At 33.7% G+C, this 26,949-nt stretch overlaps 3 protein-coding genes and 2 non-coding genes across 7 annotated transcripts; 2 read left to right on the top strand and 3 right to left on the bottom strand.

The window, feature by feature from the left end:
- Positions 1–897: 897 nt before the first annotated feature.
- On the bottom strand, positions 898–7,303 carry LOC114164193 (uncharacterized). Of its 2 annotated transcripts, XM_028048766.2 has the most exons (10): positions 7,128–7,299; positions 6,812–7,054; positions 6,090–6,142; positions 5,351–5,501; positions 4,775–4,885; positions 4,240–4,366; positions 4,011–4,108; positions 2,984–3,122; positions 2,293–2,345; positions 1,694–2,181 (listed from the first exon to the last, which is right to left on the bottom strand). In XM_028048766.2, exons 1-10 carry the CDS (start codon positions 7,263–7,265, stop codon positions 2,101–2,103), a joined length of 1,194 nt encoding a protein of 397 aa, XP_027904567.1. In that variant the 5' UTR covers positions 7,266–7,299; the 3' UTR covers positions 1,694–2,100. The 2 variants fall into 2 exon arrangements, with proteins under 2 accessions (XP_027904575.1, XP_027904567.1); XM_028048774.2 differs by lacking the exons at positions 1,694–2,181; positions 2,293–2,345 and adding an exon at positions 898–1,140 and having other exon boundaries at positions 7,128–7,303.
- Positions 7,304–7,395: 92 nt separating this feature from the next.
- Positions 7,396–7,467, top strand: TRNAD-GUC (transfer RNA aspartic acid (anticodon GUC)). Its single transcript has one exon. It is a non-coding gene; the product is annotated as a tRNA-Asp (tRNA).
- A 71-nt stretch (positions 7,468–7,538) lies between these two features.
- TRNAD-GUC (transfer RNA aspartic acid (anticodon GUC)) lies at positions 7,539–7,610 on the top strand. Its single transcript has one exon. It is a non-coding gene; the product is annotated as a tRNA-Asp (tRNA).
- A 387-nt stretch (positions 7,611–7,997) lies between these two features.
- LOC114176911 (uncharacterized) lies at positions 7,998–13,390 on the bottom strand. 2 transcript variants are annotated; one of them, XM_028062116.2, is made up of 12 exons: positions 13,241–13,390; positions 13,056–13,145; positions 12,875–12,952; positions 12,704–12,778; positions 11,928–11,980; positions 11,087–11,237; positions 10,511–10,621; positions 9,831–9,957; positions 9,523–9,620; positions 8,622–8,760; positions 8,436–8,488; positions 7,998–8,343 (listed from the first exon to the last, which is right to left on the bottom strand). In XM_028062116.2, the coding sequence occupies exons 1-12, from the start codon at positions 13,268–13,270 to the stop codon at positions 8,260–8,262; spliced, it is 1,089 nt and encodes a 362-aa protein (XP_027917917.2). In that variant the 5' UTR covers positions 13,271–13,390; the 3' UTR covers positions 7,998–8,259. The 2 variants fall into 2 exon arrangements, with proteins under 2 accessions (XP_027917917.2, XP_085529047.1); XM_085672921.1 differs by having other exon boundaries at positions 12,704–12,952.
- Positions 13,391–16,742: 3,352 nt separating this feature from the next.
- On the bottom strand, positions 16,743–23,564 carry ALE2 (Protein kinase superfamily protein). Its single transcript, XM_028073395.2, has 8 exons — positions 23,018–23,564; positions 21,574–21,687; positions 21,387–21,485; positions 19,703–20,071; positions 19,362–19,625; positions 18,260–18,649; positions 17,925–18,165; positions 16,743–17,645 (listed from the first exon to the last, which is right to left on the bottom strand). Exons 1-8 carry the CDS (start codon positions 23,178–23,180, stop codon positions 16,934–16,936), a joined length of 2,352 nt encoding a protein of 783 aa, XP_027929196.2. The 5' UTR covers positions 23,181–23,564; the 3' UTR covers positions 16,743–16,933.
- Between the last annotated feature and the right edge of the window lie 3,385 nt (positions 23,565–26,949).

Genomic DNA, 26,949 nt, shown 5'->3' with positions numbered 1-26,949 from the left:
TATAATTATAATTTTACAAAGTGTAATTCTACAATTTTATTTCTTATTAGTTTCTCATTTTTTATTATGATTTTTTATGTTATATTTCAGTTCTATTTGACGATTGAAGACTCAATTTAAAAAATCGTAAATATGATTGAATTACTAAATTTCTTGAAAAATGAATCTAGAACGAATAAACATTTCCTTAAACCAAGTGGACGACGTGTGGGCATCTAAGGAGAGTTTTGGTAGTTACAAAATGGCATCGAAAACACTTTAAGGTTGAACACATGCATTGAAACACGTGTTTATGTTCTCATTACTCATTATCATGCATCATCATTTTTTTATTGTTCAAGTTTTCTTCTAAAGAAATATAAGTAATGTTATTTGTAAAGAGTGTCACAGAACGTGTATTGCACCTTTCGCATATTTAATAAGTGAGTATCGACTGCGTATAGGCAATCATCAAACCATAAATAAAAACAATTTTTTTATTTTTTTTAATTATCAACTTTGAACAAATAGAATAAAGTAAAAAAAAAAATTGAAAACAAGAAATGTATTCTTAAACCAAATAACTCCTTAAGTTTTCAACAGATCTAAGTTTGTTTTTTCATGACGAAGATCCAAGCCTTGTACAAAAGATAATCACCCAAACTATCAAGTTGCCAAATGCAAAGCATTGCGATAACATGCGAGTCTCACATAATACAACCATTGTCAAAACAAACCAAACCTGAAGAGTTGTAATCATGTTCACGGTGTGGATAAATAAAAAATCCTCCTTGAGTGCTTCACTTGAACTATTTTTGTGATATAAAAATTCATGTAAAATGTTTTTTTTTTCAAACAAAAAGATAATGTTGCAATCTCCTAACTTACTCCCAGTCCCCATCCTTCCAATACTCTATATATGACAATATATTTGTATTGAGTAATTTGATAAAAACGGGCAAAATCTTCCATTAAATTTAAAGGGGCATTACCTACCCAACAAACTCAAGTTAGAGAAATCAATATTCTTAATTCTAAGACAACCATTTTTTGGTTTGGGTATCCAATCCCAACTCACCCTTGGGACTTTACAAGTTACCTCAGCTCCTCGCCAATTTTCTTTATGTGCCAACCAAGATGTTCAGCACCTTTTTAAGAACTCTGAAAAGAAAAGAAAAAATAAAACAAGGACAGCCTAGTTAATACATAAATAATTAAAAGAATTCGTGCCCCAAAAAGACAATTTATTTGCCCTCCCAAAACGTTCTAACTTTGTTCAGACAATTTATTTGCCCTCCCAAAACGTTCTAACTTTGTTCTCATAGTATCAATAACAAGTTGCCGAATAACTTGCATCCTAGAATTATAACAAATAGCGTTCCCAGAAATGTATGGGAGCTAACCTTCGCTACACGAATAAAGCGAGATATTACCCTAAAAAATAACCATCCACATTAATTTAAAGAGGTTTCTTTCGCTAAAATTGATCTTCTGGGCTGAAACCAACTCAAACTCTTAAGAATTGCTTTAATCATCCAAATATTTCAACAATCAGCTTCTCCCTACATATGGTATTGTCTGCAAATTGTAAAAGTGAGAATTTGACAACTGATTATCATGGTAATCCCGAAATATACCAAATTCCACAGCCTTAGAAGTAAGGCTAGAAGGCCTTTCGGGCTTTCAGCTACAATGTGAAAAAGGAAAGGTCAAATGAGAATAAGATGGGTAATTTTCCAATAACTTGAGCGAGTGAGTACTCACATTGAAAGTTACATTATGGTGATATGAACTCATTTTTCCAAACTCGAGTTTATCTTTTGACCATGAGATATTGTTTCTTAAGAATAGTTCTTATACCCGGAACTAACCACCGGATGAGTCTCATGCCCAAGATACAATAGGAGATGTAATAAAGCAAATGGTTACAAGAAAATTTTCCCTCTGCAAAAGAACAATTACAACTCCAACAGAGAAGTAAAATCACACAACTCATGATTCTGTACAAACTATAGGACATCTTAGAACAAGACATACACAGAGAACCAAACACAGTAAACGTGACTTCAAAAACAAGAGCGTTAAGCTTCTTTGATGGGGAATACCAGTTGTCTCTGTCTATCATAAAAAGGATGCCAATCGAGGATCTAACCGATGTGGAAGACCACTTCGAGCGCCCAAAGCTCTACACTTTGTAGCCGCCTGAAGTAATTACCATGAAATTAGTACTAAGAGAAAAAAAGTTCTTTCAATTTTCCCATTTTGGTTTGAAATACTACTCGAAGAATATCCTTTTATCTTGAGGCAACTTACCACTTGAGCAGCAAGTGGCAACATTTTCTCTGGTACCATGTTTGCACAGATAGCTAAAAAGTAAGTCAGGGAGCATAATCAATTACCCACAATATAAATCCAAAGCAACAAAGAAAAGATCTTTCAGTAAACCCAAACACGGAAAAATGACAATCATGTTAAGGTTAACTCCTTCACTGTCTTTCACCTGGGGGACTACATTAATTTCTTAGATCTGTTTAAGTGATTAGGTAGGAGTGTATTACTTTTGAACGAAAAATTCCCGTCCGTCTCTAACCATTGATACCATTGTTCTATTACCGTATTGCAGGTTTAGATCTGTTTGCTAACCACACAGCTTCCAAAAAAATAAGAGCAAAGTTACATAATCTGATTTTGTATGGTACTTCAGACAACAAAATCATGTCAACTGAATAGATACTACAGCAAAGTTGTTAATAAAACTGGTTCTATACTTGCCCCATTAAGATTTCTGAAAGGAAAATATGGGAAGGACCTCAGTTTAAGATAGAAAACATTGTAGATACACCACTTGCGTGGCCTAATGGGGATGTTCTTGCTACATTTCTAGCCTAAATGGTGACACAAACACAAGAACAAAAGAAAACAGGAAAACCCATTTGAAGTCTCAAGTAAGAAGCTTATAGATAGAAAAATAAACAACTTTTTTTAGGTCCTTGACCACACCTACCATACATAATCGCTCCAATAAATGCATCCCCAGCACCAGTTGTGTCAACCAGCTCAGAATCTGGTATCTTCTCTGCTGTTCCAATATAGAATCTCCCACAAATTGTTCCAATTCCATTTGCTCTGAATTTCTTCACTGCCTGAGAAACTCAACCAGTAAAGATAAGGGGAGAAATATCTACAATTTTTAATTTTTGTCATTATCTATTTGACATGGAATTGGACTTATTTTATGTCTATCTATAATGTATACATTCTCCCAACTCATATTAGTATATTTCCATTTTAACTGTCAAATTAGAATAGCATTGTAATCCACAAATACGTTTATTGCAAATTCAGTGATTATTTTTCAATGTTCTTTCAGTTCATTATTTTATAATTAATACACATTTAACTTCAACATAATTCATATGAAGCTAATAACAAAAACATATGTTGCATTTAACCAATTTTACCCATGTATCAAAACAAAAAAATTGATGTCAATTAGACTACATGACATACAAGGATGAACCTTGACTTCCGTTGTTATATTGAAAAGGCTTAATTACACCATTAATCATTGGAAAATGAGTAAGTTTTTTATTTTAAGCACTATTCTAACCTAATCTCCTAGCCCTGGACTAAAGCATCCAGGTGTGTCTGTTCTTCATATGATAATTCCAGGCTTATTTAGAGAAAAGAGGTTCCCCTCATTGCTCGAGTAATTGCAATCTATGACTCCCATAATCAAAAGGCAGATAAATAAGCCCATGGTTCTATTCTCATGCTTGTTTTTACATGATTTTATATGCTACGATATCTCCTGCATGTTTGCTTACACACTCAAGGTTGTGAAATACCACAAATCGTGTTTATACCACCCATGATTTTCCTTTCTCTTGGTAATTTTTTTCTCTTCAATACAGTAAATTCCTTCTTACCTGAAGAACAAAAATGTATATCCGTATACTAAATGCAAAATTGTAGAATATATCTTTACATTAAAATAAAACTTGTAGAAGTTTAGGTAAACAATATTTTACCAATGGTATGCAGGTTGGGATAGTCAAGCTATCACGTTTCCCTTTATATAAGAATTCTAAGAAACTCTCTACATCCACTTCTTCTATGTCAGCATCCTCTGCCAAAAAGAGTATTAGACTTGTAAGTTGCATATGCTTCTAGAAGAAAAAAGTGCAATCTAATGCAATAACTTAAGAGCATTATGGTGTCCTTCAAGAAGTTAAATTGGAAGGCCAGTGGTGCCTTTACCATTTTCACATCTTTCTAACATTAGACAACCATCTTCACCCAAAGTCACAATTACAAAGTTGATATTTGGAAATCTTAAAAGCATGGTAACCAGTGCACTCGCGATAGATGGTGCTTGCGTCCAAGCCTGGCACATAAATACAAACAAATCCTAAATAAACTACAAGAAAAAGTAGAAGCATATGGACACATCATTTACATAATCGGAGGAGCAGCTAACGTTAAAGCAATTAAATTTAATCATGGCATAAAAAGGAATTTTAAAGTATATGTAAATAGAATATTTGTTTTTGGGGAGCTGATGATTGAGAAGGGGAACATTTTGAAAACACGATGAAATGTATTTTCAAACTATGGCCTTCAAATAGAAATATCTCCTTTTTTTAAAGTTGAGAAGAGAAACGTTTTGTAGTAAGTCATACTGTCAAAATTCTAATGAATCCAAACTCGCATAGTTCAAACTAATTCAAAATACATCTAACCCAAAAGATAAGTTGATTAAAGATGAGAAATAAGTTCCTCATATTTACACTACCTGTGGAAATTTGGAAGAGCATACAACAAAATCAGCTAGCTTCATGAGCTCATCCAACCCTTCTCTTGGTGATTCTGCCTCAACTAAAATAGGAATATTATTACGAGCTGCCTGCAATTGAAAATCCAATGACTAAGACTATGGTTCGTTTGTTTAAGCTTTAAAAGGTGTCACTCTATGATTCAACTTACTTTAGGGCTTGCTTTCAGAGATACTACTTTTACACATCTATTAATTTAACAGGTGTTTTTTATTAAAAAAGAAAACGAAGGTCTGATATTGAAAGCCAAACTCTTGGTAATGACTCCATCAGAAACATCACCCCTTCCCCAGCACCTGAGGCAGATCAGGTTTAGGCAGACTAAGTGTATAAAGCATTTTTTACATCCAAATATTATAATTACCATTCACCAAGTTGGGTAAAAATAAAAAAGTTCACCTCCAAGAAAAACCAAACCCCCCACAGGGGATGCATCAACTGACAACCAAAAGTAATTTATCACTTACCAGTATGCATGCCTAAAAACTTGTCTCGCAATCATGAAAAACTGCAAGGAAGAAAAACATAATGATTACCTCTTGCGCAACAAATAGAGCAGTTTCGGGAAACATTCCATCAAAATAAACTAATCTTGCTCCATCGAATGCAGATAATAATGTTGACTGGGGTAGGTCATCTAGCATCATGGGAGGATCTCCAGGTGTGTAGATACTGGTGCGTGTTTTTCTGGAATTATTACTTATAATTTGTTAACTAAATTAAATTACAGAAATCCAAGGCAGATTACCTCAACTGTAAGCACATGTTTCTAATTTTCTATTTTAAAGCATAAGCTTAATCACACTTAATTCTGCAAAAAAAAAAATGAAAATAAAGGATACAAGAAGTTCATTGTAAAAATATACTTCCAGGATTATGGCAGCCGTTCTAAAACCAATAGAGTCACTAGTAATAGTCATGATGTGATAAACAAACTGAAACGCATTTCACTCAGGGCGGTAGTGAAAATTACTTAAACAGCACTTGCACGAGTAATTTAAAACAACGCAAGTCTTTGTCATAATATTAACAAACTAATAAACCTTATGCATAATATCATGTTCAGAACACAATAAACAAGGGAGGAAGTGGCTGAAATACCCTTGAGCTCAGGTATCAGGTCATGAGACTATGTTTTCTGAAAATCTTTTGCTGAGATCATCATATACCTTTTTATGCCTTAAGGCAGCATGTTTCTTCATATTGTTAAAGATACCAAAATAAATGTTAATCATGCAAAAAAAGTCGGGAAAAACATCCAAAAGCAACTCTTACGTTTGGTTGTCTACTAGTACATAAGAAAACGTTGAGCTACCACCCTTGGATACCTGAAAAATAAACGAAAAAATTTTTAATTCAATACACGAGAACTAATTAGGTTAGAATTGCAAATAGTTAAGCCTCACAATTCTTCTTCAACAGACAATTTTACAATAATACAGAAAAAGGTCCAATCATTACGGTGAAATTAAAAATTCAACCAAGAATTTTTTTTATACATACATCAAGTGTAGGGATTAAAAAAGAGAAGTTTTTTTTTTTTTTAATATATATATACATACATAGAGTACAATGAAGTGTAAATGTTTTCAGGTGCTGACTAAAAGAAAAACGATGTCAAGTGTGATCACTAAAGCCTACACTGTTCCATCTTTGCCAAACACTATGATCAATTCCTAAAATGTAGAGATTTCCATACATAGAGATCAAAATGAATTTGTCAACTTATTAAACAATGCACAACAAAACTCTCTCACCTAGCTACTCACCAAGTCTCAAATTCAGAACCATTAACTACGCTAAAACCATGCAATGTGTTAATTGATCTTCGTGCTCAGGGGATTTTATCGTTATTATGATACGAAGATAAAGTATTAGTGACGTAACAAACTGCACGCCTCGTAGAAACAGGAAAAACAGTACTACGTGCATGCATAATCACTCAAATTTGGAACGGCAGAAACGAAGAAAAAACTAGTAAAGAAGACTAATCTTACAACAATGAAGCTAGTATCGACGCCATCGGCTTCCAGCTCCTTCAATATAGCGAAGCCGTGCGCATCGTCCGCAATCTTGGAGATCACCTTCGGCTTCAAGCCGAGCCGAGCCACGCAAGTGAGCGCATTACCGGCATTGCCGCCTCCTTCAACCTTTAGCGAACAGCTTCGGACCTTATCGTCGGGGTTCGGAAATCGGTCCACCGTAGCAAGGAAATCCACCGCCGTCATTCCGTGCCCGACCTGTACATCAAAATCACATAACAACCTATGCGTTTATAAAGAGTGATACAGTGTGATGGACGAAACAACGCACGACGATGCGATTTTCGGGAAGAGGAGGAAGCGCGTCGGAGGACATTTTGATTAAATTGAAACGGCGCTGGAAGCGACTATGTGTGTCAAGATTGTGGAGGACGCTGCCATTGGTTACGCTGAACACCTTCGACATCATCGCAACGAAAAGAATCGATTGAGTTCGAGTTCAGTAAGTAGGTGACTTGTTGCTATGCAAGACTGTGAATAGATTTTGTTCCATTTCATCATATATATAAATACTTTTGAAAGTGAAAAATAAATAATAAGTCGTTGTAGTATAGTGGTAAGTATTCCCGCCTGTCACGCGGGTGACCCGGGTTCGATCCCCGGCAACGGCGATATTTTCGTTTTGTTTCGTCATGTACCATGTTTTTAGTTAAATAATTTCAAAAGTAAAAGTTAACATCAAGTCGTTGTAGTATAGTGGTGAGTATTCCCGCCTGTCACGCGGGTGACCCGGGTTCGATCCCCGGCAACGGCGATCTTTTTATTCTTTTCATCATATGTTAGATTTTTCTAGTTAAATTCTTTCAAAAGTAAAAGTTTGACATTTCGTTTTTGTAGTACAGTGGTAAATGTTTCTATCAGTCACGCGATAACTTGAGTTCGATAGCTAACAACAGCGGTATTTTGCCCTTTTTTTTTTTTTTTTTCTTTTATATGTATCTAAAATTCCTTCTCTTTTTTATATAATAATCTTTTGCAACATTTAAATCATTGAACACTTCTATTAAATTCACTTGTTACACAAAGCTCGGTCCTTCCTTTTTCTATATATCTGACCCATAAGCTTCGTGAAGGAATTAATTAACGTGAAAATGGAACTTTGAAAAGTTATATCAAGCATTATATACTCAAAGACCATGTGATCTTCAGAAGGGAATAAATTATAAAAAAAAAAGTGGAATGCTATCTTGGCACTTGCATAGACATAGCAGGGATTAATTATGTGAAAAGAGTTTGGAAGTAAATTTTGTGCACCACAAAGAAGGGTTAAAGTGGCTTTGCCTTCAAATTTGCCATTTGAGGAAACAAAGAAGAGTGCAGCAGAAATGTCCAACATTGCATCACTTCTTCTGACCAAAAACTTTATTCTTAAAACATATAGCTCACTTCAGTGGTATAGAATGCTAGTTCATGAAGGATGCCAGACATGGATCTGTGTGGTAAGGGAGACCAGTTCTTGCTCCTATAGCTCTGCACTTGGAAGCTGCCTGTAATCACCATCAAAATGAATGCATAAATCCTCTTGCACTATTCATTTCTATTAATTATTTATTTATTACTTTAGTGTATGAGTATTTACCACAGTAGCAGCAAAGCACAGCATTTTCTCTGGTGTGAAGTTGGCACAGATCGCTGAAACCAATAAAAAACAGCACACATTAATGAAGACTGACAAGTTACTATTGAAATGTAAAGGATGTAGCAAGAATGGCAAGGCAAATATGAAATTTGCATGTGTCCCTTTGAAGGACACGAGGTAAATTACCATAGAGAACAGATCCACTAAATGCATCTCCAGCACCAGTTGTATCAATAAGCTCTGATGGCGGTATATTCTCAGCTGTTCCAACGTATAACTTACCACAAACTGTTCCTATACCTTCTGCGTGCAATTTTGTCACTGACTGGAAAGTAAATGGAAAAGAAAGATATAAATAAAAAGTTTAGCAAATGCAAATAAGCATATAATGTTAAGTTACATCTTAAAACCCTTTCCATAGTTTCAAAGATGCAAGTGACCGACTATGTCACAACTTCCAGAGAAATGATTTTGCACTTCGTCATACACTCATTCATCAGTTTAGGTAGTTGGCTATTTGGCTTGGAAAAAAAAATTATATAATTAAGTAAAAATGTTATAATTGTAACTGGTTGATGTATAAAACAAAAACCATAACAAGGAAAAATAAATGCTAATTTTACTAGGATTTCCTTAAGGTTGCATATGATGTACATTTTTCTGAAACGATCACCTTAGCTGTTAACAATTTCAGAATGCATGTCAAATATTAGCAAATTAATGCAGGGCTGATAAAAGGACCAACCACTTGTGCAAAGGTTTTCCTGGTATCATTTGAATGCCTTTCCAATTTTGCTAGATCACTAACATCTATATTTTTACCAAAATAGACTTTTCGTTTTTAGTATCATAAAGAAACAAATAATGAGTTACACAGGTTATTACAAGATTAGTTTATTGAAAAAGGAGTTTGTTTGTGCTAAAGGGCATTAGACACCCATGAGGACCTTATTACTGTCCAAAGAAAACATACATCGGTAACAGTAATAGTTTTAAGCATGTGCTGCATTATTTGCAAACTGGATTTCATATCAGTAATACTAATACCAAAGCAAAGAAGAAGTGTTTAAAGTTTCATTGTGAATACTGATGATATGCAGGTTGGGATGTGTGAGCTTCTGTTCTTTCTCATCTCCAGGGATTCCAGTAATTGGTCAACATCCATTTCTTCAGTGGAAGGACCCTCTGTCAGAAAAAAAAAAAAAATCATAGTAAGTGTGGACTTGTTTAAATTAAAAGAAAAAATAAAATATACTTAATATGCAATGTAAACATTCTAATTCTGTCCAGTGATGGCATAAGACCAGCTTCTTCAAGATAACCTTTTCAACACCCTCCACTTTTGAAAACCTAACATTAAAAGAAAAAAAAAAAATTGAAGAAATGGGAATGTACCATTAAAACTTCTCTCAAGCATTATGCAACCATCTTTTCCCAAAGTTACAATCACAAATTTGATGTTGGACAACCTTAAAAGCATACAAACTAATGCTTTAGGAACTGTTGATGCCTCTGTCCATGCCTGTCATAAGAGAAAGGTACATCAGCCGTGTACAGTGAAGCCTACGGGGAAATGGAACAAGGTTTCAGCAAAAGTAAGGGACAGGAATTTATCCAAAACTATACTAGTTAAAGCAAGAAAAGGAACATGCATTTATCCTTGGTATCAGAAGGTGATATCCCTTCATCTTCACAAAAAGGAAAATACGATTAAGGAAAACATAGCATATGCAAGAACATATGATAGAGCATTAAAGGAATAAAACCCCAAATTCAGTTCTTGTTTTGTGTCTAGTGTGTGTGTGTTGTATGAGTGATTAGGTTTCTATCATCAAGAAACCTGTCAATATATCCATGTATAAAAATGCACAAAACTACTTTAGAATAACTTAAAGACGTTAGATGCTAAGACCGAGTTGACTCGGCTAAAAACACATTTATTGATAGACCAGTAAAATGAAAAGGCAGCATATTAAAATCAATTCACTTCTGAACATCAAATACAAGGTTGATGGGATATCTCTATATTGAACATTCTTACAGTATATCACTTCCAGAGAAAACAATACACATACCTGTGGAAACTCTGCAGCGCACACAACATAATCTGCTAATTTCAGGAGATCATCCAATCCTTCTCTCAGCCTTTCTGCGTCCATTAAGATAGGTATATTCTTCTTAACTGCCTGTACTGGAAAATGAGAATTTGTTATTTCCCATCAGATGATGCTCTCTTTCATTCTGAACCTCTTTTATCGGAAGAAAACAAACTAAAAGACATTAAGTAGATATTTCAACATACAACACAGTTGAAAAAGACAAAGCATGTTATATCAATGGATGGACTTGCAAAAATCTATTACCCCTGGCAGCATTTTCACCCTTATAAATTTATCCATCATGTAAGCTGTGGTTATATCATGTTCAACCATTAGTGATATAATGATTGGTACCATTTTAATAATACGTTACTAAAAGTTCAAAGTTGATTTTTCACTGAATTCTACAGAAAGTTTTTCATGCTTCACATTGCTTCTTTTATTTTATTTATTTTCTAGAGAAATGGGGATTAGAAACTTCAACTTCTAAATACGGGGATGATTAGACATAGAATTCACAACACGCATCAAATAAATTATAAAAGTAATAACCTCATGTGCAACAACTATAGCCGTTTCATGCAATCTTCCATCAAAATAAGCAATTTTTGCCCCATTCAATGCAGTTAACAAACTTGACTTGGGAAAATCAACTGGCTTCATTGCTGGATATCCTGGGGTATGAATACAAGTACGGGACTTACTGAAAAAATAGAATAGAAATTAGTCAAGTTACAAATATAATTTCTCATTACCAGCAACTGCTTGAAGATCTTACTATTATGAACCATTATGTTTTATCCTTGCTAAGGATAACCTATTTTTCCTTCTCATGCATGCACTGACTGCTGAGTAAAACAACAGTCTCAGGCACGCAAGTTGATAAACAGACGAAAAAAGGGGAAATAAATAGAGAAGTATGGGTTAGGAGGTTTAGCTCATTTCCTTTTTGTTTAAATTATACCGCAGTACCCACTATTTTCATGCTCAATACCAAGCAGGAGATTGTCGCCAGAATCTACTCCACCTAACCGATTTCCCTTTACTTCTGAAATTGGCTCATTATATTACTCAATGGAGACAGTGAATATGATGAAACCGTATATGCATGGGATACTAACTATGAATTAAACTGCCCACAGGAGAGTGCAAAGAACTAGCTGTATTATAAAAAAATTCATTGAAATACTGAAAAGGAAAAGGAAAAGGAAAATACAGCTAAGAGTAAGGGCTAAACAACTATAACGAAACAACCAGAGCAGAACCTCATGTCAAGTGATAAACATATAATAAATGAAAATATAAACATCATGTTTATTGTATTTTATGAGAATTTATTCTAGGAAGGGGGAGTTAATAAAAGTAAGAGGAACGATAAGTCAATGATCATTACTTTTGGCTGTCCACAATGACATACGTAAATGGTGTAGTTCCCTCCTGAGAAACCTGCATAAGAGCAAGCACTATAAATCGATAAAATAATAATGACAGCAATAAGTGAACACCAATTATATACATGAAAATTATATATAAAAACAAACACAAAAAGGAAAAGGGTCAAACAGTAAACTTTGAACAGAGTGTTTAAAAATTTAAGATCATAGAGGCACAGTCAATTCCATATAGTAGCCCAGTGCAATAAGCTTCAGAAAAAGGCTATATTGGTGCAGCAGATTACAGAAGGAATCAGATTTGGTGCAGTCAGCTTTTCCATACATTCACACAGTCAGCCATATTAACTAGTGGATGAAAACCGCACAGCTCATATTTCAAAAAGCTAAGTTCTTTTTGTGAGCTAAAATATTAGTCGTCGACCTTCCATCCAATGATTGAGATGCTGATTGTGTGAATGGGTGAAAAAAGTAACTGCAAGAAGTTTTTCGATCACAGAGTGGCTGCTATAGCAATGATAGCAAATTCAACGCAGACAATTTCTAACAACAAGCTATAAACAAAAAACACACTCCTCTTCAATACATTCTTTACTATTATTGAGTGAACAGTATGGTCAAAACTCTAAAAGAAGTGAAAGGTTAATACATGTTCAATAATCAACATCTACACTCAAAAAATCGCATGTGAAAGCCAAACAGTCAAAGACACAATCATATTAGACCACTATAATGCTATAAAAGAAAAAAGAGAAGACTGAAAGTGTGAGAAAATTACAGCCATGAAGGATGTATCTACCCCATCAGCTTCTAGCTCACGTAATACTTCCCTGCCTTGAGTATCATCAGCAACCTTACGGAAATGAAACAACATAATACAAAAATGAAAAAAAAAAAAAAAAACATGCCCACAGTGTGTGTGTGTGTTATAGATTAAAAAAAAAAAAACCTTGGAAATTATTCTTGGTTTGAGTCCTAATCGAGAGGCACATGTTAAGGCATTGCCTGTATTGCCACCTCCTTGAACCTAAACAAATAACGCACATATCCAAAGAAGAAAGAGGTGTTACATTATAACTATAACTATTGATTATCATAACAAGATGAGATGAAAAGAAAACTAAAAAGACCTTGAAGGAAGTGGTTCTGATTTTTTCATCTGGTTTTGGATAAGCTGCAACAGTAGCCAAGAAATCCACCGACACCGCTCCACACCCCACCTGCACACACTTTCACGTAGGGTTACAAACCAAGATTCCATCTTTCAGCTTCAAAAATGAAAAGGGTAGACGCAGAGTAAAGAAAGAGGACGCACAACAACGGTATTTTCACAGGCACGGGACATGGTTTTTGTCTGAGAGGCACTGTTAGTTGGCTCCAACTGAATCTCAAATACTGAAAGTCACGTTCATTGAGCATTTTCTGGTGTTTAAAGTCAGCATCAACTAAGCTTAAAATATTTGCCCGTCATTGTTACCTCAAATTGTTTATATTCATTTAACGAAAAGGTTTTTTTGTTAAAACTAGTATTTTATATATGATTGTACGTAAGGATATCAAAAAATCTGTACCCGGGAGTATATGCGGATATAACTCGCAATAGGAAATGGATATTAAAAATAGATATTCGCTATTTGTGGGTATAGATATTTTTGTTACCCGCATGTTAATGAGGTGGGTATGGATATCTGTACCTCCTAAATTTTAATTCAAAAAAACATCCATATATATATATATATATATATATATATATATATATATATATATATTAGTAAAAAACATCATGAGTCTTCATTTAATAATGGTGGTCGGATTAGAGTAGATTACTTCCAGATACTGTGAAGGCATTGATGTGTCTCCAAGACTAGTTATGGACCAACATGGAAAGTAATGAAATTAACACTTTTACTTAGATATTTTAATTAAGTGACTGTTAAAATTTGTTAATGAACTTCTTATGTCTTCGGGCTCTTATAGACTAAAATTGGACAACATGAAACTTTATACAATGTTGCAAGAGGTGAACATTAATGAAGTTAGTAATTTCTTTAATATTTCATTCAAAAATAAACTACAATATAAATTGTTAGTGATTTTTTATTTGTTTATTTTTCAAGAATCAATCGGAGAAATGAGACGTGTTGATTCAAGCACTAATTATGGTTAAATATTTGTTTTTTAAAATATTTTTTTAAATACTCGCGGATATCCGTGGATACTACCCGCGAATATGAAAAAAATAGGCGGGTACCCACACAACGGATACCCGACAGATATAGATACAGATACAGGACGAATATTTATTCAACAGGTAGAATATGGGGGAACTACTACCCATACTCTACCCGTCCGTTGACATCGCTAATTGTACATCCTATTGTGTTGTTTAAATGAATTTCAATTGAAATAATCTCTTACTGATTATTTAATTAATGTCTCTGGGATATTGTTAACAAGAATAAATACATGGTAAATATTTTTCTAATTTACAAGGACAAGAGACAAAATCTTGATTTAAGTAATTCAACATATCAAATAATATATTGTTAACTACTATAACTTAACCTTTCTATTATAGACTTAACTTTGTATATATATTGTTAATTGTTATAATATTTTTAAACGTTAACTGCTATAATTAAAACTTTGTATACCATATATATAAATAATTATTTTAATTAAACTAAAATATATGAGTAGTTCAAATTTAGATCAAGAATTGAAAAAAAAAACTTTCAAAAATAATAACTAATTTAATTTTATAAGAATTATCATGAAAAAATTATACTAATAAAAAATTTAAAAAAAATAAGAGACAAGATAACAAAACAATAAATTCTAATAGACCAAGAGAATTTAGAACACAAGTTTCTCTATGAATATTTTTAAAAAATAAAAATCATATATATATATATATATATATATATTTACAGAATTGGGGATGATTTGACGTGCAGTGACAGAGAGATCAAATGAAGGGCCAAACTAAGACAGATCATACTGAGAACCCAAATATTATATCATTAAAATACAAATTAATAGGTATTATTAAATCCTATATAGGAATAAAAGGGCCAATAAAAGAATTAAGAACTTAAATTAGATTATAGGTATAATTATTGATTTGGTCCCTCAATTTTTTGAGTTAGTTTAATTTGATCCCTGAATTTTTGAAATGTTTAATTTGGTCCTTGAATTTTTGGAAGATGTAATTTGATATCCTTATTTTCTAAAATGGTTCAATTTAGTATTTCTCGTTATATTTCAATTTTTTAAAATGGTTCAATTTAGTACTTCCTGTTATATTTCAATTAACGTCGTTTGTACACTCTGTCACTATGCAATAGAAATGTGAGTGAAGTTATTAATTGAGTTGGTTTGTTGGATGTAGTTAACATCATTTTAATCTCTCTTTTAATGTTTTCTTGATTATGTGTATTCAGTATGATATTAAGATTAAGGTATAATTAGTCGCAACGTACCCAGTTTCGTCCCAATGTATCTAAATGATACCTGCTTTTAACTTTGCATATACTTAGTACCCAAATTAGTTAATTTGCATCAATGTGGTCCATCCCGTTAAGTTTTCAGAAACGCCGTTAACATATCAGTAATGTGGCATTGCAGAACAGATACGTGTCAATGAAAATAATTGTACAGTGGCAATTTGTGGATAACATGTCATACCCTATTTGGATTGATTCTCCCCATTCAAAAAACCCTAATTTCCCATTCCTATCTTCTTCTTCTTCTTCATTTTTTCGTCGGGAAGCTGATTTGTTGCAGGGGTAAGGTGGCGAGTGAAGTGGAAAATGTCGCATGGTTTTAGTCATTCGTGGTCGTCTTGTTCGTGTGGGTCACATAACCACAACGTTTCTTCTCCTGGTTCTGTATCTGGGTCGTGGGTGGAATACCACATCTCCTTCACATTGGCATAACTCATCTCCTTCAGAATACCCAAAATACCATTAAATTAAACCACGCACAACACTCAACCACTAACCCTAAACCCCACCATCCCAACAACAAATAATGCAATCAACGACAAAAACAAATGGTTTGTGCACCTGCAATCCCAAATTGCTGCCAATTTGATGTCAATTACATCTTCAATTTTGTCCACAATGCATGAAATGGCCCAAATTTCGTAAACCCTAACTCCAGAAAACCCCTATTCTATTCTGTTCCCAATTCGTGTCTTTTTTTCTTTTCAATTTCCTCTTACGCTGCACTGTTCCACGTCACACACTACTCTCGTGCCACGTCATAACATTTTTTCTCACTTAGCTGGTCAAACATTATCTTATTTAACGGAGTTAACTAATTTGGGTACTAAGTAGATGCAAAGTTAAAAGCGGATACTATTTAGACACATTGAAACGAAACTGGGTACGTTACGACTAATTATACCTAAGATTAATTGTTTAATTTGTTGCACAATGATCATTTATCACTATACAAACGACGTGAGCTAATATAATAGGAGGTACTAAATTGATCAATTTTAAAAAATAAGAATGCCAAATTGAACCTTTTAAAAATTCAGAAACCAAAATGAACAAACCAAAAAAATTAAAGAACCAAATCAATAATTATTCCTAGATTATAAGATCTTATATTAAAGATACTCCGGTTCAAATTAAATAGACTCTAACATCTAACATTGGAGATACACACAAGAGTTCATAGTAAATAGGTATATCAAGGAATTGTCATAGTGAGTTCATTTTTGACAACATGGAACGTCCTTTGTGATAGACATGGAAACGGAAATGGAAAGACGCCATGAGATACAATTCAAGGCATTTACAACACTGTTTAAATTACACTTCCTCCTTGTATAATGAATCAATATTTCAAAATTTGTCAACGTCTCTGTATCTCTCCAACCATAACATGAAAACTGCAGAAATTTGAGATCCCTAAACTAAATCAGTCACTTAATCATTAGTTCTGATCCCTTTAGAAACTGTACATTTAAAAAACAGTGGAAAATCCCCCAAACCTCTTAAACCCAGTAACCATCATTCCAATTACGCTTGGAAGAAGGTCCTCCATGCTCACTCCGACTTCCTGTAAATCTATGTAAGGAAAGTTTGTTTCGGACTGTTCTTAAGGGGCCTGATCTATTCCCATGCCTAATTGGTAACGATATCTCATCTCCAATCAAGCTTGATGTTGAAAACGGTCTGTTTTCCATTTCTTCAAGTGGACCAGAACTGTACTCCATAGTAATGAAGGAAGATGCTTGCCCATAAGTTAATCGAGGGGTTAACCCTCCCGCATTCCACCAACTGCTATCAGAAGGGGCAAGGTCACCTCTAAAATCGGACTCCTGAGCAGAGGAATCCTTCTGACTACAACAATCTCCACAAGTCTCATCTGTGTCATTGTATATTAACTTAAGAGCCTGCACAACTTCACCCATAAAAGGTCTCTGTGTAACCTCCGTGTGAACACACATTGAAGCGATTGCGGCAACCTTTGCCATGTCATCAAAGTTGTAACTTCCAGCCAAAGATGGATCCACCAGCTGTTCTAGTCCTTCTCTACTGGTCAACATTGGCCGTGCCCAAGTTACAAGATTCTCCTGTCCCTGAGGTTGAGACATATCCACTGGCTTTCTGCCTGTGAGAAGTTCAAGCAGCACAACACCGTAACTATAAACATCACTCTTGACCAGTAAATGCCCTGTCATTGCATATTCGGGAGCAACATACCTACAAAAATGAACACATAACATAGAAAAGGCAACAAATTAAAGCCTGGAATTTTCAGAGAGCGAAAAAAAGCACTGAACAACAATTTATTAGACGAATGAATTATTTAAAGAGGAGATAAATCTCCGCATGGTTAATATGAAGTACGTAGAAAATGTGTGCTTAACTATAACAATATTTACACTGGAAGTCATTGAAGAACTTTACAATTTGGCACTAAAAAATGTTTAGGACCGTACTTCATCAAATACTGTAGACAAAGTCTGTTTATACACTCACCCAAAAGTTCCCATCACTCGTGTTGAAATATGATTACTTCCTTCAGTTGCTTCTCTTGCCAATCCAAAATCAGAAACTTTGGGAGTGAAGTCATCTTCTAGTAACACGTTACTAGCTTTAAAGTCTCGATGGATTACACGGGGATTGGAATCCTCGTGAAGATATGCCAATCCTCTTGCAGCTCCTAGGGCAATTTTCATCCGTGCTTCCCAATCTAGCATCCCCTTTATCTTGTCATCACCTATAAGATCATTAACAAGCCTTTAAATGATTTAACAGATAACACAGAAAGATTAGTAAATGGGCTGAGCGTTATGAGCTGATGAAAATTCTACCATGCAGATGGGACTCAACACTTCCATTGCGAACAAGTTCATACACCAAGCAACGCCTGCGCCCCTCAATGCATATACCAATCAGTTTCACTAGATTCCGGTGATGTAAACGGCTTAGCATCTCAACCTCTGCAATAAATTCACGGTCTCCATTCTGATTATCTCTTGTTAGAAGCTTAACTGCAACTTCAGCGCCATCTTCCAATGTTCCACTATAAACACGTCCAAATCCTCCTTCGCCCAGTATCCGCTTTGAATTAAACTTATCTGTTGCTTTCTCAAGCTCAGAAAGTGAAAATGTTTTAACAGAGAGAATGGAAGTAGCCATTGTGGACATAAGTGACACTGATGTTGAGCTAGTAATACTGCTTGACAACATAGACCCCAAGCCTGCAGTGCACGACACATCAACCTTTTTATACTTCAATTTTATGATATAACTAAATAAATATAGGTAAGAAAATAATAAAATTACTAAAAATTACACAAGAACAAGTAAATACAAGACTTGCACCTCATAAATACAAATTTAACCACTAGAAAAAAAAGGAATTTGCTAACAAAATGTTTCATTGCTTGGCTACTGTATTTGAGCAGCAGATATGTATATCAATCAGTAACCACCAAGGGCAGAAAACATCTCATCCATAGTATTGATTCTGTACACGACAATAATAGGATAAATTTGGTATAACAAATCTAATTTAAAGCTGTCCAATTTTCATATTAAAAATTACAACACATACAGAAGTTAACGCATAAATCAACCTAGTTGATGTGTAACACCAAGGAGAAGTGACAGTAGAAAATTTTTCCAAGTAAAACAGATCATCAAACTGCAAACTCGTATTGTATAAAAATACCATATTTACTTGGCCAAAATAGAGCTTAACAAATACAATTGTTTTCACATTATAAGAGTAGCATAGAAAATAAGAAAAAGAAACTAAAAAAGCAGCCACAATCAATCAACGAAAAATTTAATCACCCAAAAAGGCATAGTTCTGTAAACAGTAAGTGATTAATAACCAAACAAAAATGATCTGCCAATTTAAACATCATAAAATTGTTTTTAAATGTGAAAATATTTCCAAAAGTATACCTGATCTCTTGTTCAGAGATGATGTGAATGCAGGGCCAACAGCATTCGATGGTCTCCTAGTCTTCTTCCATTTCAAAATAATTGAAAATGCTCCCACCAAAACCAGCAAGAGTACAAATGAAGATAAAGCAATGATGATTATGGTTCTCACATTCATTTTCTGGTTCTTGCCGACAAAGTTGGCACTGACCGGAAGAATGCCCTCAACACTTTGACTGGGACCACTCCCAACTAAAGATCCATATGGGGGTGAAGATGGCATTCCTGATACCAACAGCTTTAGACTCAAACAGAAACATTATACCAGTAAAATAAAATCTTATGAGGAGAAACACAATTACCTGGATAAGTAATATACACAACGGCATAATCACCAAAAAGGCTCCTATTTAGAGGAACCTTCTTGTGCCAAAACCTCTCATATGTCAAAGCTGCGGTTGTATTGTCAAATTTCTCTCCCAGAGGAACCAAATTAATATCAACAACAGTTCTTCCCTGATTTTGACTGTCAGCAGTGGCACCCATTATCTTCACCTGACTCTGCTCTAGATACGTGCCTAATGCAATTTCATTCTCTAACTCAGTCATTACTGGAAAAACAGCATAAGGTGCTACATCCAGTGTAAGTCGAACCTTCATGGGAATTACACAACCACAAGGTGAACCAAAGGGAGTTGATGTAAGTGGTTCAGTGCAGATTTGGTCGCAAGCTGCCAGAGTTTTCAGTATAAATGAGTATATAGTATGAGAGACTAACTGGGAAAGCCAAAAACATCAAACGTTAAGTTTAAAATCCAATCAATCAGCGAAAGGATTTTTTTAACAGAAATCACTAATTTGACTTTGCACAGAAAATGAATACTTAGGCCTATGGTATTAATTAAATCATTAAACCATTCTGTAACTTTGAGACACCCAGAAAGCTTGAAAAACATCAAGAGGCAAACACTGTAAAATAAATAATTTTTTCTGCAAGTTAGATGCGTTTCATCTAAGGAAGAGAACTGATCCAGTAAGAATTTCCTTCCAAATATTATGTTCTAGACATTATTTTTATTTATTTTGCCTTACCTATGAGTGGTAAAACGGGTCAACTCAACCCTTCCCTGTGATTAGGCAAGCTGACAGGTCAGCCCATTAGTTTTTTTTTATTTTTTTATTTTGTTACTTATATATATATATATATATATATATATATATATATATATATATATATATATATATTAAAAAACACACTTAATCAAGAGGATTATATCCTTTACATATTAAATTATTCTATTATAATTAATAATTAGAATTTATTTGTAAGTTATGATTTGAACTATAATATTATTGCATATTCATATCTTTCGAATAATACAATATAAAAAAGTTAAATCTTCTAAACTATATTTTTATTAAATTTTTTATACCTAAAAACGGCTGGAAGGACAATCTACCCCACCCCGTCCTACCTCTGACCCACCAGTCAAAGCAGCTGACAGGTTCAAATTGTAAACCTGCCACGAAAAATTAGATGAGGACTGGCAGCTCATCCCACTTTGTCACACCTAGTCTTACCATGGTTGACATACACCAAAAACACCGAGAAATTAACATGACTATAGAATTTGGATTACTACATAATGAAGAATCGGTTCTGTTGATCATCTTATTCCACTAAATAAAGAGTTCAGAAAAACATATAAATATATATATATATATAGTAACAACAAAAGTGTAAAGAACAATAGTTGATTAGATATTATAAATAAAGTAGTGTTTTGCCAAACTTTTTTTTCTCTTCTTAAAAGTAAAATGCTCCACTTATCTAATCTACTTTTTTGCTTTTGGCTTTAACCTTCATTAAGAAAATATACTTTAATATTAGAGATTTTCCAGATTTCTGTTCGGGCATTGACCAGCTTCTCTTTTTAAGGAAAAGAGAAGACCACCACTGCAGAGGCGGGGATATTACGTTATAACTATTTCTACCCTCAAAAGTGTAGGGGGAAGGGGGATGACTGTCTAAATTCCAAAAGCTACCTTTGTCTTCTGAAGGGGGTGGAGCCACTACATAAGGTCTCATGCTGTGATGGCGACGGTGATGATAATGATGTCTCTGTCTTGGAGTCATGTAAGGACCTAAAATAAAAGAATATTAGCCCTTATACACAAAGCTAATTTATGTTTACAACAAGAAGCTATTGAAATATATGATAAAATAATATACCTTGATGGTTTGGAGATGGAATGGGTGCAGAAGAAGGTCCAAAAGAAGGTTTAGCAAACCACATTTTAGCTTGTTCTGATGAAGCAAATGACACACTCAAAGAAAACGACTTCACTGCATGCAAAAAACCTATTATGTCATACATTACACTCAACAGTAAGTCCATTGCGGACCTCTAGGAGTAATAGCCACATAATTGTTTTCATTAATAGCCGAAAGTGTGATCATGAATGTGAATTATGTTTTCTGAGAACAGTCAGTTTGTGGATATTCTAGCTAAATGAGGGGCTCAACATGACGAGTCCTGGAGAATCTGGGTATGACAATGTTTTCCGGGAATTTTGCTGGTTGCAATTACATTGGGATTAGTTTTCTTTCTCTTACCATTTCTACCACCAGTACGATCCAACATATACTGGAGCATAAGCACACATAAATATCACATTGGATTCATAATGATAGAAGCTTATCAATCAAAAAGGGAAATATAGTTTACAGTATTCTCATCCAATCCAAGACTTTAGCCAATATCCAAGTATACTTCGCAATATACAAGAAAAGAACCAATTCAAAAAATGACCTTTTTGTAACAATTAATAACAGGGACTGAACACATAATGACCAGATTAGTCCCAAAGAAATACTTATAAAAAGGGATTAGATCAATCCATTCGTCTTTTAAGATCTGAGAAGCCAACAAGATGTGATGTGTTATTTGAATGAGCAATTCAATGCTAGGTTCAGTAGCGTACAACATAGAGAGATAGATGTCATGACGGTATATCAACATATGGATCAAATTTGACGACATATGAGATGATAAGGGGAAACAATGATATGCCACATGTAGAGAATGAAGGCAAAATAACTTGAGCTCCTCTCTCAAGCTAAAACAAATTTATACACTGAACTTTCATAGAAACGCTACCATTTCACTTTTCCCAATGTTGATTTTAGCTTATGATAGAAGCTCAATTTATTTCACTTTCTTATTTTCTTCTCCTACAAGTGTCTGTGTAAAAGTGTACCGAAACAAAAAATTTAGCACAACAAAACAACCAACAAACTAAAATTCAAACAACACACCACAAGAAAAAACCATAACATTCAAGAATTCAGTTACCACCATACTACAACAAGCAAAAATGTACAAATCCAGACTCAAGTTCAGTGACATTGAACCTTGTAGGGCACTGCTACATATTAACTACCAGTCAGTCAAGATAAAGCCATAACATCTAGTCAACAAAGCACACGTGCCAGCAACAAAAAAAAAAAACAAAAAACAACAGTAGCACAGAATTAGAGCTAAATAACCAAATAAGACAAACTCCTTAACTTAAGTTGTTTCTTCCATTACTCCACAATTAATTCTATTTTAACTGGTACAGCTTACAGTAGAAAATTAAGAGAGTGAAGGAGGAAGGAAGTGAGAGTAACGTACCTTGAGAAGAGGAAAGCAAGTTGAGAAAAGCAAGGAAGAAGACGACCGACACCGGCATTCTCTCTAGCCGCAGTCGACACCGGCGTTGAGCATCGTCAGGAGGAGAGAAGAAACTGAAAGAGCGAGAGGCAAACGTCGAGATTCCGGCAGGGCGTCCGGTCATGACGGATACGGCAGCAGCAGGCCGAAGCGCGAGAGAGAGAACGCATAGCTTGTAAAAAGGCGAAACGTGAAACGCGAAACCCTAGGAGAGAGAAGACAATGCAGGAGAGTGTGTTTCCGGATCCATGAAACGCGGTGGAAGATCTAGCCGACGAAAGCGGTGTGCATGCAGAAAGTCAGAGAGAGGAAGAGATCTCGAGAGAGAATTTGGAAGCGGAAGAGAAGGAGGTGAGTGGAGAAGGGAAGAGGAAGAAGAGTGGGGTGGGGGAGTTGAGAGCTTTTAATGCTGGTGGGAGTGTTGTTGACAGTGATACACTGAGTGATGATGCATTCAGTTTTTGAGTTGTGCTAACTTCATCATTCATTCACACACACACTCACACTCTCTTTCGCGTGCCTCAGACAAAAGGTTTATTCACGAAACGACACTGCCTCAGCCCGTTTTATTCGCTTCTCAAATGTCCATTCCTCTCGTCAAAACGCGCCATTGGGGAACATCTCTTCGTGGTGGGACTCTCCTCATCGCATATCATATAATAATAACAATATTACCCTAATTTTTATTTATTTTTTAATTTAATTTAAGATAAAAATTAGGTGGGGATTATAAAATGTTGTCTTCATAACTTTGTGGTGACAATCTTAATTTCACAAAAAGAAAGAGTGTCTTACTCGCGCTAATGTTTTTGAATTTATGAAAAAATAAAGTTTTAGTTGGACTTGCAGGTCATGTTTGTTTTTTTCTGAATTCATTTGCCGTGGAACACTTTTTTTTTTCTTTTTCTTTTTTTGACGAAGACTACTCGCACGTGTGTTTCTTTATATATCCCGAGAGGAATCTTTGATTTCAAAATTCAGGGTTTTCTTTGTTTTCATGTGCAGATGAACTACATTAGGGTTATTTATTTTGATTTTTTTTTTCAAGAGATCATTAACTTTTTATAATTGTTTTATAGTTATGGATGACAAAAATATAAGTGAATATCTTCATATAATTTAAAATTAATTTCGTTATTAAATATTTACAAATAGTTAAAGCGAGTCATTGTGTTTAGATCTTCTATTTTTTTAATTTGCAAAAAAACAAATTAGATAGCAGGCACTCGTTATAATGTAGCTAGGAGTCCTAACCTATTTTGTTGAAGAGTGTGGCAATATGTTTAAAGTTTGAAAATTTTATCAAAAATTCATTTTTTATAGTTTAAAATTGCATCTAATGATATTAGACCGTTCAGGATAATTCAGCATATAGTTTTAGATATTTTGTTCTAGATAATTCAGGATAAAAACATAGATTAAAAAAAATCATAAAACTTTGTTCTAGATATTTTTCAAAAAATACATGTGGGTTGACGGTTTGATAGTAGCACCACTCGTTAAAATAGGTTTTGAAAACGTTTTTGTAAAATGTTCGAAAATATAAAAGCACAGTACAACTAGTTGCATTATAATAAAACCAAGTTACCTTATGTATTTATTATTTAAAGGAATTCGAAAATGATTAAACTTCATATATAACTATTATTGAGACATAAAATATACTATTAAACGTAAGATTAATTTGCAGTGGATTTATCAAGTGATTTCATTTCTTAAAAAGACGGGTTTCTTGATAGAGTTTATTAAATGAGCAACTTAACATTAAACTGTATTGTTTTAATTAATTGTGTGGTAATTGTGAGTTTAAATTTAATTTTAAGTATGGTTAGTATAATTTATTTAAGTGAATAATAAATATATTTTTATTGTGTAATGTTTTATATGGATGACTCTTAAGAATGGGTTAGTGAGATCTTAAAAATTTTAATAATTAGAAAATTATAAAAATGTGATTAAATATTTGAAGTAAAAGATAAAATAATTTGTTAGTTATAATTTGAAGGATTTATTTTATTGTAAAATATATTTTAATAAATAAATTTTGGTGAATAATTATTTAATAAAAAAATATTATTGAATATTATGAGATGTTTTTATATGTTATTATATATTACTGTTAGAAAGAAATTAGTGATGATAAAATATTGTAATTTCCTCGAGATAAAGGTGGGCAAAAAATCCAATTTTTCTATGATCCAATCCATTTAAAATCCATTTTATTGGATATAGATATCAGACGTGAGACGTGGGACATGAGAGATGCGATGTGAGACGTGAGAGTCGAACGTGAGACGTGAGACGAGAAACGTGAGACGAGAAACGTGTGACGTGAGACGTGTGACGTGAGACGTCCGTAAACACTAAACCTTTAAATTTATATTCATAAACTTTAAACCTTACAATTTAATTGAAAATTTTAGATGTTTAATAAAATAATTATTAATGTATCCATAAATTTGTACTAACAAATTTAAATTGTACTCTTCTAAAAAAATACATTAATAAAAATAGATTAAATACATATAAAAGTGAAAAAATAAAAATATGAGGGTAAAAGTAATAATTAATGTTTATTTAACACATAAAAACAAAAATTATGAGGATAACAACAATAATTTATATTTATGAAATTCTTAAATGAGCGGAAGGAAACAGATGATGATTGAAAAGTTAAACTAAGAATAGGTAAAAAATTAATTTTCATGATCCAATACATTTTTGCTATGATCTAATCCATTTAATATTCATTTTATTAAAAATCCAATCCATTTTATTGGATTTGGATATCAATCTGATCTACATTTTATATATTTTATGGATTGTATATCCATACTCTAAATCTAGATTTTCAAAATGGATAATCCAAAATTTTAGTTTATACTTTTGGTTAGGTTAGGCTAAAGGTTGAGACAAACTAGCCCAAATTTAGTCGTATTTGATTGAGTTGGCGTGACCTTATACAAAATTTGGCTGAATTAGGCCAAATTCTGTCAAGTCAATCCCGATCAGAATTTGGCTCAGCTGGTCCTGGACAAAATTTGGAAGTATTCGGTTGAGTTAACCCGACCCAAATTTGACTGCATTGGGCTGAGTCGACCTAGACAAAATTTGACTGCATTGGGCTGAGTCGACCTAGACAAAATTTGACCGTATTCGGCCGAGACAACCGCGACCAAAATTTGACAGTATTTAGCCTAGTTGGCTCCAACGCCGTATTCAAATGAGTCGGTCACGATTGAAATTTGGTCGTATTCAACTGAGTCGGCCACGACCGAAATTTGACTGAATTCATTCGAGTCGGCTTCGGTCAAAATTCGGTCATGTTGGCCTCAACCAAAATTTGATTGAGTTGGTCCTGGTCTGAATTTGGTCGTATTCGGCAGAGTCAATCGCGACCAAAATTTGGTCATATTTAGGCGAGTCGGTCATGACCTAAATTTGGCCAAATTCAATCGAGTTGGTTATGACCAAAATTTGGTCGAGTTGGCCAAATATATATATATATATATATATATATATATATATATATATATATATATATATATGTCAATCCACTTCGCAATTCACAAATAAACAATATAAAAATCGTGTATATATATATATATATATATATATATATATATATATATATCAATTAAACATCTTTGTATTTGTAATTGTGAAATTAATGTAATTAATTATAGGTTAAATAATTTTGGAAGTCTCTATTTTTGTAACGAAATCTCAAGTAAGTCTCCTCCTTTTTATTTAACTCAATTGGTTTCCTATTTTGGAAATTTTGTTGTAATTAGGTAATTTATGTTAGTAATATTATAACGGTGTTAATTATGTGTCATGTGTCAGCACATTATTTTTTTTATTTTTTAAAATTTTTATTGGTTTTTTTATAA

This window comes from Vigna unguiculata, chromosome 1 (genome assembly GCF_037176805.1).
Source record: "Vigna unguiculata cultivar grain cowpea cultivar isolate G323 ecotype 2 chromosome 1, ASM3717680v1, whole genome shotgun sequence".
In the NCBI taxonomy this organism is placed as follows: Eukaryota; Viridiplantae; Streptophyta; class Magnoliopsida; order Fabales; family Fabaceae; genus Vigna; species Vigna unguiculata.
This window is presented reverse-complemented; position numbering and strand designations above follow the sequence as displayed.